At 49.2% G+C, this 20,045-nt stretch overlaps 1 protein-coding gene across 10 annotated transcripts in view; it reads left to right on the top strand.

Moving 5' to 3' along the window:
- Positions 1 to 20,045, top strand: part of LOC149354866 (rap guanine nucleotide exchange factor 6-like) — a 602,352-nt gene that overhangs the window by 534,862 nt on the left and 47,445 nt on the right. For 8 of the 10 annotated variants that reach the window (XM_089583523.1, XM_089583528.1, XM_089583522.1 and 5 more), the window contains 5 exons: positions 10,798 to 10,932; positions 12,394 to 12,612; positions 15,402 to 15,506; positions 16,235 to 16,425; positions 19,470 to 19,692. In XM_089583523.1, coding sequence (XP_089439649.1) covers positions 10,798 to 10,932; positions 12,394 to 12,612; positions 15,402 to 15,506; positions 16,235 to 16,425; positions 19,470 to 19,692 — 873 coding nt within the window. Of the gene's footprint in view, positions 1 to 8,659; positions 8,911 to 8,992; positions 9,486 to 10,797; positions 10,933 to 12,393; positions 12,613 to 15,401; positions 15,507 to 16,234; positions 16,426 to 19,469; positions 19,693 to 20,045 lie in introns of those variants that run through there. The other 2 variants (XM_089583532.1, XM_089583530.1) reach the window with 2 other exon arrangements.

Here is a 20,045-nt window from a genome sequence, read left to right as displayed (position 1 = left end):
TGCGAGATCAGCGGCCGTATTTATCATACCTTCCTAGCGCGTGCTTGAAAAATGAATCCAGCACGTAGCCTGGAAATATACCTTCGCGAAATAAATAAATAAATAAATAAAAACACGCGTACGGAATGGAACAACAACGCGGGTGAAGAAAAGAAAAAAATCCACGACGACGTAAGCTGCTTCAGTGAGCTGCTTTGCTCGACAGTTGCCGTTTCGTTAGCGCAGTTTATCTGTATCACGGACTTCTCCCAGCCCTCACGCGCGGCACTTTTTTTTTCTTATCACTGACGAGTTTTATTACCAATTTCAGTTCACGGAGATAATGGCGTTCTGCTACTTAGCGCGACTGCAGGGGTTCAATTCCCGGCCGCAGTGGCTGCCGCATGGAGGCGAACTAATAATAATAAAAAAGTCGTGTTCCGAGATTTCAGTGCACACTAAGGAACACTGCGTGGCCGAAATTATTCCGGAACCCTTCGCCGTGGCGTGCCTCAAACCCATGAGTGTTTCCTCTGGTAGCGACCGCGGATTTATCGTAAACTGGAAGGTGTTTTATGTTGGAACATCGTAATGTAGTACGTAGAACGACGTATGCAACCCCCCCTTCCTCCCCTCTCCACCTGCCCATCGCCGGAGTGACGCGACTGCTGGAGGGGAGAGTCCTCATGGGCGCTGACTGTTCTGCATGCCTGTGCACGCGCGAGCGAGTGGTTGGGCACGGCTGCGGGTCTTGCGGAACGACGGAGCGCGTTGCGAACGCCGAGGGAGTATCGCTGGCTCAAATCTCGCCTTTTCTCTGACTCACTTCCGCGCTGTTGCCGACTGTCGCCCACTCTGTGCGACGCGTCGTCGGAAGCAGAGGGGAAGGGAGAAAGAAAAGCACTCATTCCCGTGGGGGGTGCTGGAAGTGGCTGTGTACTTTTTGTGATGCAAAATGCGGACGGTGCGGATGTCCCGTGCATTATTATTCGCGCACGCAGGTGCGTGTGCCGGACGAACGAAATCTCGCTCGGCGCGCGAGGAGCGGCTGAATCGGGATGGCCTGAATGGACGCTGCGCGCCCGTTCGCTGCGTGGCTGCTTTTGTGGCCACTTTTCCGGTGACTCGCTCGCTTGCTTCGTTCCGGAGCATTTCGTTGTCCACATAGCCGCAGGTGCTGGAATGTTCCCTTTCTCTGAAGTGTCGCCTGCATTTTTTTTTTTCGCTACAGTTTTCAATATTTGCACTAGTGTTACCGAATAACGGCAGTAGTTGGCGTCTGCGTCATTAAAATTGGTTCGTCATCAGCACGTCAGAAAGGCCGGTTGCCGGTAGGTGCTCTGCTCCGTCGTTCATTTTGAGGCCAAATGAGCTAGCCTATCCGCGGTTCTATTTGAAAGAACGCTGGCTTGATGTTTATATCCCCCGTCCACCATTTATATCAGTGTGCGGATTTCGCTGTTTGTGCGCTGCTCCTTTCAGCTTGCTTCGCTCGACAAAGTATTTAAGTTAGCTACGCGAACGTGCTGGTGCGGGGCAGCGGGCGCCTTGCGACGTTGGATGCCTCGCTGCGCCACAGCTCATCAGTTAATTGCTTGGTCGCAGATGATCATTAGCGCACGCTGTCTACCCCCTAGAACGTAGAAGTCGAAACATGCAAAGTGAGTGTTAGCGATGCCCCCCTCATTTTATCAAACAAAGCACGCTGAATTGCTCGACTGCAACAGAGCTATGTAAAGTCGCGCAGTCGTCCAGGTTTTTCTTCGAGGAATACGCTTCGCCTATGCAGGAGCGTTTCTTTACTTTTAATTGGCTGATAAGCTAGGCACTACTCTCCCATCCCAAATTAACCGACGCTGTTTAATTTCGGCTTTCGTTCAGATTTGCTTTAATATTTTTGCGCACAAGCGGCATGCGTGGGCCGCAATTTGTACAGCGTTTGCGATGGAAGGCTCTCCTGGTCCGATGCACCGCCATATTCCTCACCCGTGCTAATGATGGAGGTTCCCTTCTTTTCCCTTTATGTTGTATACCGTTTATGCACGGTTTCTCGAATTTGTTCGCCTCGTTGTGGGCTCGCTGCCTTGCAGATCGTGGCGCCATCACCGGCCGGGCACCTCGGAAGCGAAATCACGCTTGGGAACCGTTAATGCGATGCAAATGCAGTTTTCTTCGCAGGGAGGCCCACTGACGGGAAAAGCAATGAACGATGAGCGCGTGCGCGCAGAAAACAGAATTGCGTGCATGTAACGAGCATTTCTTCGGTCGACGTGTCGGTCCTTTTTAAGACCGCAGCAGTAATAGATCTATCAGTCAACATCGAAGAAGATGTAACTTTCAAAGAAAACACTCGGATCGTTTCAGCTCAGGCCTGTCGACGTTATTTCACGCTCCAGTTAATTCCATATTACGATCTCAGAGCGTAATTACTGGGATCAGCGGAGCTCGCAACGAAAAGGGCTTTTCGCTCTGCTCCTGCACGGTTTGAATTCCCTTCGTGGCCCCGCTTGGCGAGCCAATTCTTTCGCCGAAGGCGCGCGATGAAAATTGGCGCCAGATGCACGCACTCGTGAATCAGCAGCGCGCGGTAAACAACGCGCGTCCATCTCGAGCCCCGAGGCCCCTCGTTGCGCGGGGCCGAAGATGCGGCCACCGCGAAAGCCGCTCTCGCGAAAGGTGCGTGATGCGCCCAGAGTCCGGGAATTGGCGCGTGCGAAATCCCCGCCGGGCGTTGAGGGACGATCAACTGATTGCCGCGCGGGCGCCCCACGAGGGAGGAAGAGACGGGAGAGCATTCCAGGGCGTTCGCTCGCGGCCTGCTTCTTCCTAATCCCGCCGGTCGTTGTTGCTTTTGTTTTTGTTTTCTGGCTGCTTTCGGAGCGGCCGACGTTTTGCGACAAGATCGCTCTCCTTTTGCGTCGAGGGCGCGCTGAAAAAAAAAAAAAGCGGCCTAGGAGCCTGTGTGCAATATATATATATATATATATATATATATATATATATATATATATATATATATATATAACGCTCACAGGCTGGAGCAAAGTGGTAGAAAAACGCCGCTTATCAATGGGCGACGCGAGCCTGCGTGCGCCTTTTGTGTACGCGATGGCAATCGCGCCGCGTGCGGCTACCGCGGGCTTCGTCGCCGCATCGTGGTCGCCTCATCCTCCTCCTGTTGCCTCCGCGGCTGCTGCTCGATTGAGGAAACCGCGAATCCAGGTCGCCGTGTTCGTTCATCGCTCCTGTTGCGCGCTTTGGGGCTGGGTTCCTTTGGCAGCGGCGACACATCCTCTGCGCTTCTCTAGCCGCTGCCCGCTTCTCCCGAGCCGGGCTTCGTCGAACGCCGCTAAATCGAATCTTCTCCATTTCCCCTGCGGCCCGCTGGCGTGTCGCGAAGGGCCCGCCGGCCGTTGTATTGCTAGCACTGGGGCGGAATTCGCGTGTCCAAGTTTTAGCTGGCGGTTGGAAGCTCGCGAAGCCGTGAGTCATGTGACTTTTTTTTTTTTTTTTTTTAAACGGAGCGTGCAGTGTAACACATTCAGATGTGCAGCTTCTTCATAGTTCTTTTCAATCTTGGTGTGCGAATCGGCATGGCACGAGAAGTCCAGAAGACTGGCATGGCTCTTTCTTGCAGTTTTCTGTCTGTCACACATCAGATAACTGTTCGTCAAAAAAAAAAAAGGAAGAAAATATGTCAATTAGTATGTGTCGTATGTCTACCGCCGAACCATGTGCGGCTCGATACTTCACAGACCGCAGCGGTGGCCTACTCGTTCCAGCATCCGCCGCGCATGCGGGTGGTGCGGCGTTCGATCCCCAGTGTCCCCGGGTACCCACCGGTGATACAATGGGTACAAGCTTTTGCCTGCCTGGTGCTCGGCTTCTTTAGGGCGAAATGCTTGGGAAATGGGCCTTCGACCCCATTTTGAGCTGAAGAATAGACGTTGTACCGTGGCGCCCTTTGGCCACAGATGCCTTTGCGCCATAAAAATTCATCATCGATGCTTCGCTGTGACATTTTCTTGGAATTCCGGACGCCCGGCGGCCACTTTCCGGCCCCGACTGCGTGGGTGAGAGCGGCTGATTCGATTTCTGAGCTGTTCCAACGTCGTTGCGCTGCGGGAGGTGACAGCCCTTCGATAAGGTTTTTGGACTCCGCGCGGAAGCTGACTCACCAGAAACTGTGGCGAGTGGTGGGGGTCGGTTTTGATATCGTTCCGCCGGCGCTCTGGTCTCGGGAGCGACTCAGTGGTGCTGGATGTTGCCCGCTTGGTCGCTTGTATCGCTGCACGGACTCAGTCAGGGGGCCTCCCTGTTTTGTGATGCACAGGGTGGTCCGGCTTGTTAGCTCTGCTGCACATGCCAAAGTGCGAGGGCTGTGGTTTCAATTCGGCGCCAGGGACGTGTTGTTGTCCATGTTTATTTCGAGCACATTACGGCTTCAGGGGCAGTAGTGTGCTTCGCTGACACTTGGACGTTGGAGTTGACTTTGTGCGCTATACAGAAAGGAAAGGGGGTTGATATGCAGGTGTAGTATCGTTTCGGCAAGCTTTGCAGGCTTGATTATTTTCACTTATATTTCGTAATTACCACAGTTCAAAGCGCCGTATCATCTCACGCAGGCCAGTTTTGTGTTGTGGCGTGATGACGTCCGGGTGAGTTGCAGCGCGACACAGTCATGCCGCAGGATCTCTGTCCTGCGTTCCACATCTGGTACTTCTGGTGGGAAAACCTCTAAGATCTTATTTTTCTTGGACAAAGAGATGTGCGTAGGAACGGAATGTCCTGAGAGTTTCGTGCAAACCCGCTCCTGATCCGAAAATGGGCAAAGTTTGTCACCGCGTTGTGGTTCCGTGTATACGTGGACACTGGCTCCTTCCCTCTTTCGTCGCGCGACGTGGAAGCTTTGTCTCGTGGTGCAAAGCCTTGTTTCTGCTTACCGAAGACCATGGGCGCGTTCGTCCGCGAACGTGCACGCTAAGCTTGACCTCGTTTCGTCTCAGGCACGCGCCTCGTGCGCCGGGACATTGCACGGAGCTGGATATGCCGTCGCTTGCATGCGCGCCATTGTCGAGATCGCGCGAGTGGCCGTTCCCAAAGCGGAACTGCGGCTGCCGGTTCCGAAGGTCGCCGGTGATCTCCGGCCGTCCACTTGGTTGTCCCTAAAGGCCGATTCACACGACGGACCGTTCGCCCGCGGCCCGCGCACTACGTGTGCATACGTCAGCACTTTGAGAGGCGCGCTGGATGCATGGATGGATGGCGGCCGACAGCGCGCCCCTCAAAGTGCTGACGCATGCACACGTAGTGCGCGGGCCGCGGGCGAACGGTCCGTCGTGTGAATCGGCCTTAATACGCGGCTGTAGTGTTTGAACCCGTGGCACTCGAAGGCTTGGCATCGCGTGCGAAACGTGTACACACGCGAAGCTGCACGATGGGTGGGACTGCGCAGATAAGGCGAGGTTTTCGGGCCGCAGTGACTCTAGGCCGCAGTGTTTGTGCGCGCCCACATACGTGGCTCCTCTGCTTGCGGTGCACTCGAGAGCGGGTTCGCGGCCGCCCGTCGTCTTCGCGTCACACTCGAGATACAAGTCGGTCGCGCCATGCTGGGTCACGGCGTCGACTCAGCCGGCGGCACTTGTCAGCGAGCGAGTGTCATCTAAAATTATAACACGTTTTGAAACTTGTGAGCTGGCTGCAGCGTGACGTTGCCGCCAGCTGCATGTGCTTGCGACAACATCGTGCGTACTGCATCGGCAGTGGTCTCGTTCAGCTGGGCGCCGAAACTGCTGAATTTGGGTGACATAATCAAACCACGCCGCGTGAAAACTTCTGACCGGGGAGTAAGTACGCGCAGTATTTTGGCGTTCCAGGCAACGCCGCTATAGGCCCCGGTCGCTCTCAGCAGTGAAGCGGTAATCTGATATCTGCGGTCTCTGGCTTCGCCGCATGGCTTTGCAGTACTGTAGGCGGACACCTCGGGCGTGAATAACTCGTTCGACGATGGGGTGACCAGTCTTCACGTTCGGCAGATATCGCAGGGGGTACGAGTTTTGACTGTGCGTGCACGTAAAACGGGTGCACCGCCTGTCTCTGTATGAGGTGTACTCGGAGGCGTCCTCCTATGCTTGCGCTGTCGGAGAGTGGCGGCGGCGATAACGGCATTTCACGCGGTTGCGACACGCTTTCTTGAGAGAATCTCGGCCGGCGAGTCTGCACAGTGCGGTCCGTTGTTCCCACTACCGCGCGTTTCCTGGTTTCCATATAGCTGCCGCGCAGCTCTTCCTCGATGTGAAAAATGGCCGAGCGACGGAGACTCCAGTAGCGTCGCCGCCGCTTTTAGACCGTCTTCCTTCCTTTCTATGTACGCACGGTGATTTTAAAGGAAACAAAAAGGGCTGGGGGGGGGGGGGATTCAAGGAGGAGGAAGGTTTTATAACGTCAGGCTGGTGACCAATGATATCGATTTGGGAGTGCGTGCTTATTTCCGCCATTTATTTTAACGAATTTCTGTGACGGCTTCGAGCACGCCGACAGCATCCCTTTATTTCGTTTTGCCTCCCGTGCGGGCTTTAGTAAGAGCGTGACAGCGCGCTGCTTACGCTCCGAAGGGATCCCCTCGTTTCGTCTCATCCAGGCGGGTTCGATCCCGGCCGCGGCGGCTGAATTTCGATGGAGGCGACATTCTAGAGGCCCGTGTGCTGAGCGATGTCAGTGCTCGTTAAAGAACCCCAGGTGGTCGAAATTTCCGGAGCCCTCCACTACGGCGTCTCTCACAGCCTCAGTCGCTTTGTGACGTTAAACCCCCATAAATCAAATAGCCTCATCCAAGGAAAGGATGGGACATAGTGAATCGTAAATGCTTGCGATGTTCCTTGCCCCATCCTCAAACTCTGCTCGTGTTTAGTGACCGCCGAGCTCGCTACTCGGGCTTTATCCGACGCGTCACTGGATCAAACGAAGTGTCTCCGCCGTTTTTGGTAGTCTTGCTGAAGTGCGTCCTTTGGCAAGAGACCGCATGTTCTTACTTCATATCGCACTTCTCTCATATAAGTGCAAAGCTGTTTTTATGAGGTGCTATTTGAGAACTCTCTTGAGCTCTATTGCAGCTCTATGCGGAAGAGGGGGTATTTTGCTGATGGATGCCCATTCCCGAGGTGGAGCCAGGGTAGAATTTACGCTACAATATGACACGTTGCGCTCATTCTTGCTGCCGGGCCGTGTTTATAGACGGTCTCCTTTGGAATATTTGTTTTGCTGCGGAGGCATCGCAAAGGCGAAAACCCTTTGAATAAAATCGTATTGGCTACCAAAGCGTCGGCAGGGCCACGGGCTTCGGACACGTCGTTTGCTAACCTTAACGCTGGCCTCCCGAAATGTGCCGTGACCGTGTAGCATTCTTTTTTTTTTTTTTTTCACACAAGCAAGCTGCAACAGCACCTTTTTTACCTTATAAGGAGCTTTGCACCGTGTTTTTATTCTCCTTCCCATCGCAGGAACTTTCACTTTCCACCTCCGCGGGCAATTCCTCCGGACGCGACACTCTGGGCTGCGCCTTTTGTTGCCAAGTTCCGCGAAAAGGCCTCCGGTTATCGGCGACTCCTTTGTATTCGCGGGGTGCACGCTCGCGTCGGTTCAGGGACGCGCCACCTGTCTGTTTTGCCGGCGAAGATCTGTGCAGTGCACCGGAAGTTGCTTTCTCTTTCCGCAGTATGGAGGGAAACGGGGAAACACGGCCGCCCGGGTCTTTCCCTCTCTTTGCTTGTGACGTTTTGTGGGCGCAGTCAGTGCCGCTCACTTCCCTGCGTGGCTGCATCAGAGTGCTGGGCTCCTCTAGGTTGTCGTCGTTTCGTGCGGTCTGCCGTGTCTTACGAGTGGTTCGACGCTCTGCCCAATCGTTCTGCACGGGGATGTCGTCTACTGGTGGATAGCAGTGGCATCGGCCTATTGTGACGTGGCAGTCAACCGCCTTGCTCCTGCTCGCCACCTGCCATGCCACGTTATGAGGCAGCTGACCGCGACCTCTGGGTCCCCTTTGAAGGGACATTTGCCGCGAAGCCTTGGGCTTCCATGTCGAGCCGCGGATGTCAATGGTAGCCTACCACTGCTACCAAGATGTTGATGTCCGTACTAAACCGAGGCTCCTCTCTGTTTAGGCTACAGTTCACAAAGCGGTCCGCGCCACGGTAACTTAATGGACAACTTGCAAAATTGCGGGAAAGCTGACTTACAGGAAGATGTTTTCCAACCAAAAACCCTTGTTCACAGACACGTTTTCGTTTCCTGCAATGCTGCATGAAGGGTTTAGCGCGAGGGGAGATGAGTCAGCAGCCCTTCACTGTCTCCTTCTTCGAAAAGGTATGCGGGGCTGCCCCTAAATATGCGTGAACCCGAAGCCCCGCCGGACATTGCCAGCTGTCGAGGTAGAGTGTTAAGGAAAGTTACAATGATGCATTCCTTTGACAAGTACCTGTCTCGACCCGCTCCTGTCGTTCGCGCCTCGGCTCTATTGTGTCCTTTCAACAATTTCCCTCCCATACAGATAAAGGGACGTCTCTCCTCTCCCTTTTCGAAGAAGGATGCGAGATTGCCATCTGCGTACGAGGGTTTTTGGTTGGAAAATTATAGAGGGCGCTCGTTATTCTGCAAGTTATGCAGTTACCATTTTTATCGGCATTTTATACTCCCCCTCCTTTCTTTCTTTTTTAGTCCAAGAACACCCTTTGACCAAGCTCCAGATGCAATCTTCAGCATGTTCTCGCAGAAAATTGCTGTTAGGGAGAAGTGCGCATTTCCGTTGGCGCAAGGTGTGCCGAGCAAGCACTCGCTTGGCCGTTCCTGCTGAACACGTGCTGCTCATTCGTAGGCTGCACGTTTACAGATAGTAAACCATGCCAGCCCTTTCGTCACTGGAACTGAGCCGCGTCCGTACGTTAGCTCCCTACGAATGACTGCGTGAGCTTGCCATACGCGGCGGCCGCGATCCAGCCGTAGCAGATGTTTCTGACGGCCAGGGGACTGTTGTCCGGCTGACCAGGGTGGCGTGCGCGCTCTCGGTACCGCGGCATCCTGCCGACTGCAGCACGACGCATCGGCACGGTATCGTAGGGCGGCGCGTTTCCGCGCAAGCGCGCCCGCCTTTATACGCGTGTCCTTCGCTATTTCCCTTTTCTTTTCACTCTCCGCTGTAACCCATGATAGCACCCTTGGTTTCCGTTTCCCGTGACTGAGGCGTCTTGTCGCCGCCGTCCGCTTGTCATTCCTTGCATCGAGGCGTAGGCCGCTCGCGCGGCAGCGCTGCTGTCGACGAGCTCGTTTTCGTCGGACGCATTCGCTTTTCACTGTGCTTCTTATCGGATATCTCATCGGTACGCGATACCCGATTACTCTTTCGCTGCCTAGTGGATCGACGGCGGCGTTTGTGTCTGGCTCCCGGTTTCCCGCTATGGTCGTAGCGCGCCGCGTCAGAGACGTCCTCGACGTCGGATGAACGCATTGGAACGGTAAGACCTGTTACACCGTTCTCTCCTGGCAGCCCGTACAAAGCCATACCACGGCCTCGTCTTCTGGCCGGAAACATTACGCGGCGGCTTGAGTGGTGGCCAGGGGGTGAGGGGGAGGGATCGGGCTGCAGCTCCCTCCCTCTCCTCCCAGCCCCAGGTGCGGTATAGCCTGTATTAATGCGAGTTTCCTCCGTACTACCTTACTCAAGATTATTCTCCCTGGCTGTGTTTAGTGTGCCCCTCCCTCATACACCCGACACATCTCAACCAGAAACAACGTTCTGGATACGGCCGGTCTGCCTGTGTCAGCCATGTGTACGCTGCCGCCTAGTTCGCGATAACTAACGCATAGACATATATTATATGAACGTACCTGCTTTTTTTTTCTTGGGTTGTTTAGCGTCCATCATGATACATAAGGTGATTGGTGGTGCATGCTTGTGTGGTTTTGGTTCATGTGCATCTCTGCCATGACATAAAGGACATGGCAATTGTTTGGCTAGCTTTGTTCATAGTTGTGCTTTATTTTTATTACTGACCAGTGCGAATTTATACTTTATGCTTGCCCCGAACAATCTGCCACATTTATTCTCGCTGAGAAACATAACAAGCATGAAATCACTTCAAGTAGAAGCTACACGCCTCGCCTACAGATTATCACATTCCTTGTTTATTACTATTCTGCACTGATAATGTTGTTTTCCAAGATATCACTTCTGTGTATTGTAAACACTACATAAAAACTTGGCATCAAACACTATTACCAGCAGAATGTGCATTTTATTTTTATCCACCATTAACTTCTGTGCAAAAAAAATTACTATTACATTACCTATCACCTGTCTTGCCCTGTCTTCAACCTTTTCTTTTTTTTAAGGTATGGTAATGGCTTCTGGAGTTCGTGTCAAACATGCATGTGCCAACTTGACTGTGCAGCCCTATTCTCATCTCCAAATCAGTGGTTTTCATTTTTAGGAGTCATCCCATGCTCCAACCTCGTAATTCTCGGCTTGAAGCTTCTTAATGTGCCTGCTTTGCTGGTTTGGCAGTTGTAGCTGCTGTTTTTTTTTATTCATAGTTTTGATTGGTGTGGCGAAAAATGGCAATGCATAAATGAACATTACTTGCCTCTCTATCATAGCCGTAATCTGCTGTGCAACCCTTTTTACCCATGACATCAGATTCATCAAGACCTGTTGCTCGTGCGAAATGTTGGGAAACAGGAGGAAGATGGTGCAGAGGACAGTTACTCTTTAACTTATATGTACTGCTTGCCTTGACCATTGTTTTTTTTCTGTGCTCTGCTGTGCAGATTGACTACCCGGACTGCGAGCTGCTTCGGCCGGGGCAGCGGCAGTCGTGCACCACCATGAACTTGGAGCGGCTGCTCGCCCTTGAGCCGGACGAGGTGGCTGTTGAAACAAGACACCCACACCACCACCTCCAGGTTGGTGACCCACTGGTGCAATCACTGTAGCTTTGTCACGTCCCCACATGTCACGTCTGCACAGGATGCTTGCTCGTATTGCTCGCTGTCTTGAAGAAAAGTATGAGATTGTTGGCAATAAGCGGTGTGCTTCAGTCAAGATTTTATCGAAGTTGTATAAAGGCAGGGAAAGCAACATGCAGTCACGTGCAATTGGATGGATGAAACTGGTCATTCTGTAATTGTATGCGGGCTGGTATGTCTTGATTGATAGATACAGCTGATGCAACAAATGCACAAGTGAAGATGACAATAAACAGTGCAGTGTCCATGTGCCTTTGCCTTCGGTTTTGTGTTTCGCAGTGTTGGTTTGCCAAAGATATAGTAACATACAGCCTGGGATTGGGTGGATGGTACTAAAATACCATTCTGAAGGTAAAAAAAACTCTATTTTGAATCTGGCTGTCATGTTTGGATTCTCCAGTTCTACCTCGCACGTTCAGCCTGTTTTGTACTGCCATGCTGCCTAGTGAGCTCCTGCAGCGTCTCATTTCTCCTTGGCTTTCCAAAACTGACTATGAAAGCACAGGCACATGAGGTGCAGACCTGTTCTTGGGTGTACATGCTTTGTGTCCAAGTCTCGCATATAAAGGCTCAAAATTGTGGCTTGGCTCTGAATAGGTGTGAAAAAGTGGGAATGTGCATCTCATTTAAATGTAGCTTTAAATAAAGTTGCTTATAGTTAGGGGAACCAGGATTATCTTGTTTATATCTGAAGTAGTATTGTTTTCCCTCTTGTTGAAAAATGTAAATATAAGTGCACCTGAGTTACCTTAATACTCATTTAACACGCAGGCCTTTACAGTAGGTACAGTAGGTAGCATGCAGTAGGTTCACATATCCTTGTAATAGCAGTGTTCAGTGGACAAATGTGGATTTGTTATATTTTAAGCATTGCCTTTGCACATTTAAAGAAAAACGTAGCAGGAATGAGAAAGCATTCTCACTTTCTTTATTTCTTATCACATCCTGAAAAACTGTTTATTTTTTTTTTGTCTGCTGTACAGTTATTTGCTTGATGAACTCATGAGAATGGCTCCATGTTGCTCGGTATCTTTAGTGACATACTGTGGTTTGGACATTTATAAAACAAATTCTTCTCCCCCCCCCCCCCCCCCCCCCAAAAAAAAAAAAAAAACCAATTCAACTTCTTATTGTGAGATCTGCATATATTGCACAGTTTTTGTGTTCAGGAATTTGACAAAAAATGGAAGCTCTCAGTGCCACCTTTGTCCTGCGCACTGATGGCTGCCCTTACGTCTTTTCTGCACTTGGTGATGGAGTCTGGCTGTACAGGCATTTCACGGCCTATTTTTTGTTACCTGTCAAATGAAAAGTGTACATACTCCATTCATTCGTAAGCAACCTTTGTTGTTGTTCGAAGCCAGTTTTTCTGACTTTTTGACTACTGGCCCATTGCAGCAGCTGCCCCTGGACTGCCAGCAAACAGCACTGCACAAAGAGGGGCTGCTCAAGTCTAACCGGAGTTCGCGTAGCAGTGACACGTCATCGGCCTACTCGGGCTCAGACACGATGCAGTCAGTGCAGTCATCACTCGAGGACAATGAGGTCGACCTCTCTGGCCTTGTAGAAAGCACAGTAGACTCTGATGAAGAGGAGGACCTTGCCGAGTCTATTGACGTGAGTGAGCTGTCCTGCATTTTTGATTGTTTGGCATACAGAATCAGTGGCTGCCTGCATCTTCCAGGCACCATGGAAAGATTTCTCGGGCCATAACTACCTTATGTTTTAATCTTTTCTTACTTACTGCCTTGAGTGATCACCCGGGACACTGTGTACTGTTATTTGATATGCGGACAAGAAATTTATGCAGCCCAAGCAAAGTAGCTTGCATTTTCTCGGTTATCTTGAAGTTTTCCACGCGTCTTCCTTGCTTCGTCATCTCAGCTAGCTTAAATAGGATTATTTTGGCTTTGGCTTGAAAAGAGATGACATGAAGTAGTAGCCGTTTGTTACGCGTGTTGTCGGGGGCTCCTTTAGCACGGCTGAATGCGACAGAAGGATGGGAGTGGAAGAAATGGTGTCAAAACAATAACAGGCTATTCTGTTAGCTGTGACAATGGTTTGTTTGCTTTTTTTTTGCCTATGTGTAGAAAAAAGCATTTAGAAAAGCATTACATCACTACACCAAAAACTGTTGCACTTTCTGCGTGGAAGTCCTTGAGTAGATGCGATTCATTTCATACATTGGACTGTAATGTGCTTACATGGGCTTAATGATGCTTGTTTTCAGACATGAGAAGTATGAACTAATTACTCTGTTGTGACAAATTTACTCCACCTTGGGGGATTCTCTTAAACTCATTTGACTAAAAGGGCCACTGTGGTGGCTCAGTGGTTATGGCACTCGGCTGCTGACCCAAAACACGCGGGTTCGATTCCGGCCACGGCGGTCGAATCTCGATGGAGGCGAAATTGTAGAGGTCCGTGTACTGTGTGATGTCAGTGCACGTTAAAGAACCCCAGGTGGTTGAAATTTCCGGAGCCCTTCACTATGGCATCCCTCATAGCCTGAGTCGCTTTGGGACGTTAAACCCCAATGAGCCAATCATTGGACTAAACACCTGTGTTTAGGCGCACTAAAGAATTGAAATCCATGAATTTGTCGCAGACCTGTGGATTTATGAATGAATTTTACATTGATATCAAAAATAGGATACCATTCAAAGCCATACATGTTCTAATAAAATAAGGGCCTTGTATAGTCTTGACACTTGCAGGACTCAAGTGTAATTGCTTGAAATTAGCTCCTTTGCTCTGCCGGCAATTGCTCCACCGTAGCGACACTTGAATGCTAAATACGGTCCACAAATCAGGCACATACCTGAGACCTGACTGATCTACATAGGTCTAAACGCAATCACCTATAGCAGTCAGTGGTCAGCTTCTGCGGTCACCATCTGGAGTCCAAATCAGAGTCCTGGAGGGTTTTTAAAAGAAGGCGTGAAGCCTCCTTTCTACATGACTGCTTTCCGCGTGGGCAGGCAATGTCCTGACGGGAACTGTGAGGGGCTCCTGCATTCTTGAGGGAAGCGAACAACACACACCTTTCCACGCTGTACTCTGAACTCGTGCACATGCCACACACATTTTGTGCAAGGTCAGATGGGGATACAAGCATTGATTTCTGTGGTTGTTTGTGAAGTTCAGAATTGCGTGTAGATGTACACTTTCTTGATTCTCTTAGACAATTCAAGCAAGATATAGATAACAGCCAGGTCCCTAACATACCCTCCCACGATCACAGCATTCTGGCTGGGACAGCTGTTGAAATTGCTTCATGTGCCTGTATAGTGGGTTGCAAACCTATATACTCAAATTTAAAAAGCGCCTTTTGTGCCATTGCTTCATGTGCTTAGTTCCAGATGACATCAGTTATGATTGTATGAAGAAACAGTCACACATTGCATTTTTATTGGTGGCAAGTTTTGCGTGGTGACAAAGTTCATATATTTATGGCAGTCTTAGTTTCATATTGGCCTTAGTTTTGTCTTCTGGCAGGGAGGTTTAGATTGTCTGAAGTAAATCAAAATATTAGCTTTGTTACTGTTGAGAAAAGGCCAGAGTTTCCCTTATTTTGCTCAAGGAGAACTAAATATAAGTCGGGACTGATGCTTTCATACTGAAGCAGGGCAGAATGGTGGGCCTGTTGGTACGGCATGTCAAAGGAGAAAAACCAGCCAAAAAGACGAACACACAAGGAGACAACAACGCAGGACATAGCCTATGTCCTGTGTTGTTCCTTGTGTGCTCGCCTTTCTTGGCTGGTTTTTCTCCTTTGATGGTTTCGTATCCTTCAGGTGTAATGGTCTCTTGTGCTTGAACAGCATGCATTACTACCTTGTGCATATAGAGAGAGAAAAGAAAAGCAGGGAGTGTAACCAGGCGATGCCTTGTTGGCTACCTTACATGTGGGGAAGGGGATAAAGGGAATGAAAGAGGAGGAAAGGTATGAAAACTATGCATGCGTGACAGCAGTATTTGCGTCCTTGGCTGTGCACTGCTTGCACTATAACATGTAGTTTCTGTGTCAGTGCATCCCTTAATTTCGCGCATTTCATGTAATAGAAACTTTTTTCATGTGACTGATAAATCAACTCAGTGGGAACCAATTAATTTTTTGTGATAAGGCAGTATGAAGTGGTGATAAGCACACCAGATAAGAAAGGCTTCATTTAATGAATGATGGTTCTTTGCTTCCGCTTCTGCTCTTATTTATACGCCCCTTTAATGGCTTCTCTTTGTGGATGGTGCTGGCTGCACAAAATGGCCATTTTTTCTGGCAAGGCCATGTGTTGTATCCCTAGAGTATGCTGCATGCTTTCTATGGGCAAGTGACTTTGTAGTTTTTCTTCTGTTCTCGTCTTGTTCAGTCATGAATGTTGGTGTTGCCCACTTTCTTTGCACAGAGCCTAACAGTTAGGGATGCATATCATGAATGCCTTGAAAAGGATCCAAATGACAGGACAGATGATGACATTGAGACTCTGCTAGAGTTCATGCAACCTTTGCCGGTAAGTGCATTGCATCTAGTCTTTTTTTTTTATCTTTAACAGGTTTTGTTCCTGGTTGCTGCTTGAGTATAAATGTTTTACGGCACTTTTTGAATCTTGTGCATTTTTTCCCCTGGGATTTCTTGTTGCGCTGGCTCATCAATAAGCATGCCATACTGTTTAAATTTGCTTGTTTTTATCAGTGTGTTATCATATGCATATAAGGATCAGAAATACAGTGAAATTGCTCTGAATGTCCATGATCTTTCTGTCACCCATTACATAATCCAGCCTTGGCCTTGAGCCAGCTTGCTAATCACCACACTTAATGTGAAAGCCTGTGTTTCCTTATGTGGACACGTGCTTCATTCCTGATGTTTAATTGGATGCGTTCATTGGATGTTACTTCGTGCTGTGTTAGTTGTCAAGGTTGAAAAAGTGTGAGGGAAGTTTTCTATCCACAATAAAGCATGCCAGGAAAGTTAGTGGCCTGTTGGGGGCTGAAAAACTACTCGTCTGCTTTTTTTTTAAGCACAGGAGAACGCAGCACACTTGAAAACTGAGAATGTGTATTATATGGCTGGACCATATTTTAATTTGTTCTTTGAGATGACATATTTGAGCGTCTTTTAGCACATATCATTGTATGTAAAGCTACAGTTGAAAGTAAGCCGCATTGGGAAGCCTTTGACCTGGCTGAACCCTTCACTTGATACACTGCATTGTCTTTTTGTTTGTTCTAATACCAGGCATTTGCCAACATGACACTGTCAGTGCGACGGGAGCTGTGTGCAGTCATGGTGTTTGCAGTGGTAGAGAAGGCTGGCACAGTAGTGATGAATGATGGAGAGGAGCTGGACTCCTGGTCTGTCATCGTCAATGGGCAGGTTGAAGTTGAAATGCCTGATGGAACCAGCAACACCCTTTCAATGGGTGACAGGTCAGTCTCTTGTTACCTATTGGCCTATTGGCCTATTGGCTTTCGGTTTTGTGGTTCGTGCCAGTGTACTTGTCCTTCTTTTCTCACTGTGTAGTGTGCTGCTTCATATACTTGAGAATTGAGTTGTAAGAGAGGCAGCTGTGAGTGAACTATACATTGAATGAACATTAAGAACCATCAGCAAAAACTGTTCATGAAAAAGTCCATTTGGAGTTGTCTTCCCAAGGCCTGTTTCGTGACCTTAGTGCAGGCTACTTGTAATCACTGCTTTTTGTGCAGGCGATTGTTCTAACTGCTGTTATTCTAATGGCGCGCTGTTTTAAATGTAGCCATGTAAAGAAAAACACTGTTTATGATGCATAGTGCACTTCCTCTACAGTTTTTAGCTGTGGTAAGCACACTTCCCAGCATGACAGGGAAGCTTTTCAGTGGGGGCATAGAGAATGTGTAGAAAAAAAAAAAAGGGTAAATATTTGTGCCCGTGCAAGTCACTCACATTTGGCAGTGCTTGAAACCACGTGTGACCACTTCGATTATCACCTACCTACTCATAAGAAGGGGGGACAAGATAGGGGGGGAATGCGATGCAAAACCACTGTAATGCTATTTAAATGAGGAAGCGGAAGCGGTAGCTCGCTCATATCAAGTATATCCGTTTCATCCTGCATTACGTTAGTGCCTTCGGTTACCATTCTGCATTGTTATGTGCTCTTCTGTTTGGCATGATATCGAGTTTGTCATGATACCCACATACCTTATTTCTATACAACTAGAATTTGTATAGAATTGAGACCACCGTTACAGTTCTGTTTTTAGATTACTGTTCTTTGGAACAGCACAGAATTTTATGGCTGCTGTTTGGGTGATTGTTTATGCATAATAATTGTGATAACCATAGGAAATTTTTTTTTTAGAATGTACTGCCTTGTAGAATGCACTTTTTAGAATGTATTTTAGAATGGACTGCCTTGGGTAAAATTGAGGTATACACCACATGTTTTTGTGCCACTCGCCACTTCTGTGGAATTATTTGGAATTTTCACCAGGGAGGCGCGATACGGATGGAATCAAACAGTGATTTTCATGGAAACGACTGAACAGCGCTTAAGGCAGTCACACTGTGGAAACAGTCTACAAATTCCGTTCACGATGTTTCCGTACCGTTGCTGAACCTGTCATACCACATCACCACGAACTCATTGGAAACATATCCCTTTTATCCAGCAACACTCATCGGAAACTTCTGCAAGAGCTGTTGGCAAACTCCTTGTCACACTGGCAATACAATTTGGCTCTCCGCCACCTCTTTCCGTGCACAGCCGGGGAAACCGGAGACACCTTGCGCTGCCGAGCGGCTTATGCATTTGGCAGTAAAGATGCGGGACGAATAACTGCTGTGTGCAGCTGCTGCAGCAGTAGTTATGCTAATGTTTTGTGCCGTCGATTCTAGTTTGTATGGCGCGTGCATATGACAGAAAACACGCCTGCACATTACGCTGTCTCACTTCCAAAATGAGTGCGGTAAAAACTGAAATGCCCAAGCGAAACATGCCCCATCAAAGAATTTCAAAGAAACAGCGCAACACTACTCATTTGTTAATCTCTGTTTTCAAGACACCTGGACAAATAACTCGTGTTCACCTGGGAAATCTGATCCCACCTTTGTAGCAATTTCTTCTAATCTATCCTTGAGCTCATGCTGATGGTACCGCCTCCGTTACGTCCCACAAGAATTGCCTCACGTCAAACATCGAAGTAGCTGACTCTCCTGGGCGAAAACGACAGTGGCATGTTTGCATGAGCACCTCGCAGACTCATCTGCTGGCCACCTGCGCAGAGTCATTGCTGTCTGTCGCTCTCAGCCTCTTGAGTAGCCTGGCTGGCGCCGTTAAAACCGCAGAAGACGGAACCGTCGCTACAGCCAGACAGGGGCTACGCCACAGAAGCTGGGTTTTTGGAAAGCTGTGCTCGTCCGGAGTGTATGCTAATTTGCACATTAGAATGGGACGAGGACCGGATAGTGCTCCTCCACAGTGGCTCCAGCGGAGGCACGGACAGGGTCGAGGCACGGCACCCGCAAGCCAGCCGGCAGTGTCGACAACAGTAGCCTGCCCACTGGCATTCACCTACCTGCAAGATGCTGTACTGTGGCAGACAGCAGTGCAACGAAAGGAAACTTTTTCCAAATGGTGTGTGCAATCGGGAAAGGCATGAAAGCGGCCAATCACCGCAGAGTGCACCGGTGAACAGGCCAAACCGTGTCGACGAATGCTGTTTGTTTCTAGTTCTGGTTCCCAAAAGCTGTCATACCGTGACAACACCACAGCGACCTGTCTTGTTTGTCTGCCATTGGTGCAGTGTGACAAGATGTTAGGGAATGAGTTGGTTCGGCAGTTTGACAGCGCGCTGGCAGACGTGTTTGGTTGATGTCACTGTTGTGTTTCCACAGTGTGACATGGGCTCCAGATTGGGTGGAAGAGAAGAACACACACATGTGCTCTTCTGTCCCTTATGTTAGTGCTGTTCAGTCATTTCCATCAACGTGCACAAAACTGCCTGGCTAAGCCATCTTCTTAAACTGATGTTCCTCTAGATAAAAACAGTCAACTCCTCCCTTGTCATGGTGGAAAATGGCGCAGCGATAAAGTCTAACTGAAGCTTAAGTAGTATATATACACTACTTTTACTCCTGTCAGTACAAAACGGGTTGTCTTAGAGCGAAGATTTTTGGCACCCGTTCCTGGCTTCTGCATCATGGTCGGCGTAACTGGTTGTCGAAGTAGCAGAGTGAAACGCCATGTGAATATCCTGGAGGGTGGCTAGCAGCGTAATATGCCACCCGCCAGCCGTGAAGAGCTGCGCTCAAATTTCACATTGCCGGCTATCATAATTGTCTTGTCATTCTTTTTTTTCTTGTCCAAAATGCAGGCTATGATGGGGGCTGCTCACTGGGGTGTAGAAAGAAACTGATTCTGCTTTTAAGCATACGGTCTTGTATGAGCTACGCCTTACACTGTAATGTGTGATGTTTGTTGTCCTTCTAGCTTTGGCATCACGCCGACAATGGAGAAGATGCATCATGTGGGCACCATGCGAACGCGGGTGGATGACTGCCAGTTTGTGTGCATCGCCCAGGGAGACTATTGCCGCATTCTCCATCGCAGTGAGGAGAACACATGCAAGCTTGAGGAAGATGGCCATGTTGTTTTGGTTACTGAGCATCGAACTGTTGATGCAGGCAGTCGTGAAGGGCACATTGTTATCAGGGTATGTCTCTACTGTCATGCCAAGTAGCTGCTGCTTCGTTGCAGGTTTTCCCTCTTATGGGGTAGTGGCATCCTTGCATGCTTCTAAAGCAGTAAACACATTGATGAAATGAAGGAAACGGAATCTTTGGTTCTTTTTAAAGTCATCTTCTTGGATCCTCTCGGATCACTTACTGTTCGGAGCGGAAATATTGTAAACAGATAAAGTTATGGTTACGTTGTATGTATCTTGTCTCAAGGCTTTACTGGTTGTTAGGTGCTGTTGCTGAGTGTTTTTATGCAGTGAAACCTGTGAATAAAGTTCAATGCTTTTTAGTTCTAGGCGTTTTGTAGCGCTTGAATATATGTACAGAA

Source organism: Amblyomma mixtum, chromosome 3 (assembly GCF_055824585.1).
Source record: "Amblyomma mixtum isolate Tamu chromosome 3, ASM5582458v1, whole genome shotgun sequence".
NCBI classification, from domain to species: domain Eukaryota; kingdom Metazoa; phylum Arthropoda; class Arachnida; order Ixodida; family Ixodidae; genus Amblyomma; species Amblyomma mixtum.
This window is presented reverse-complemented; position numbering and strand designations above follow the sequence as displayed.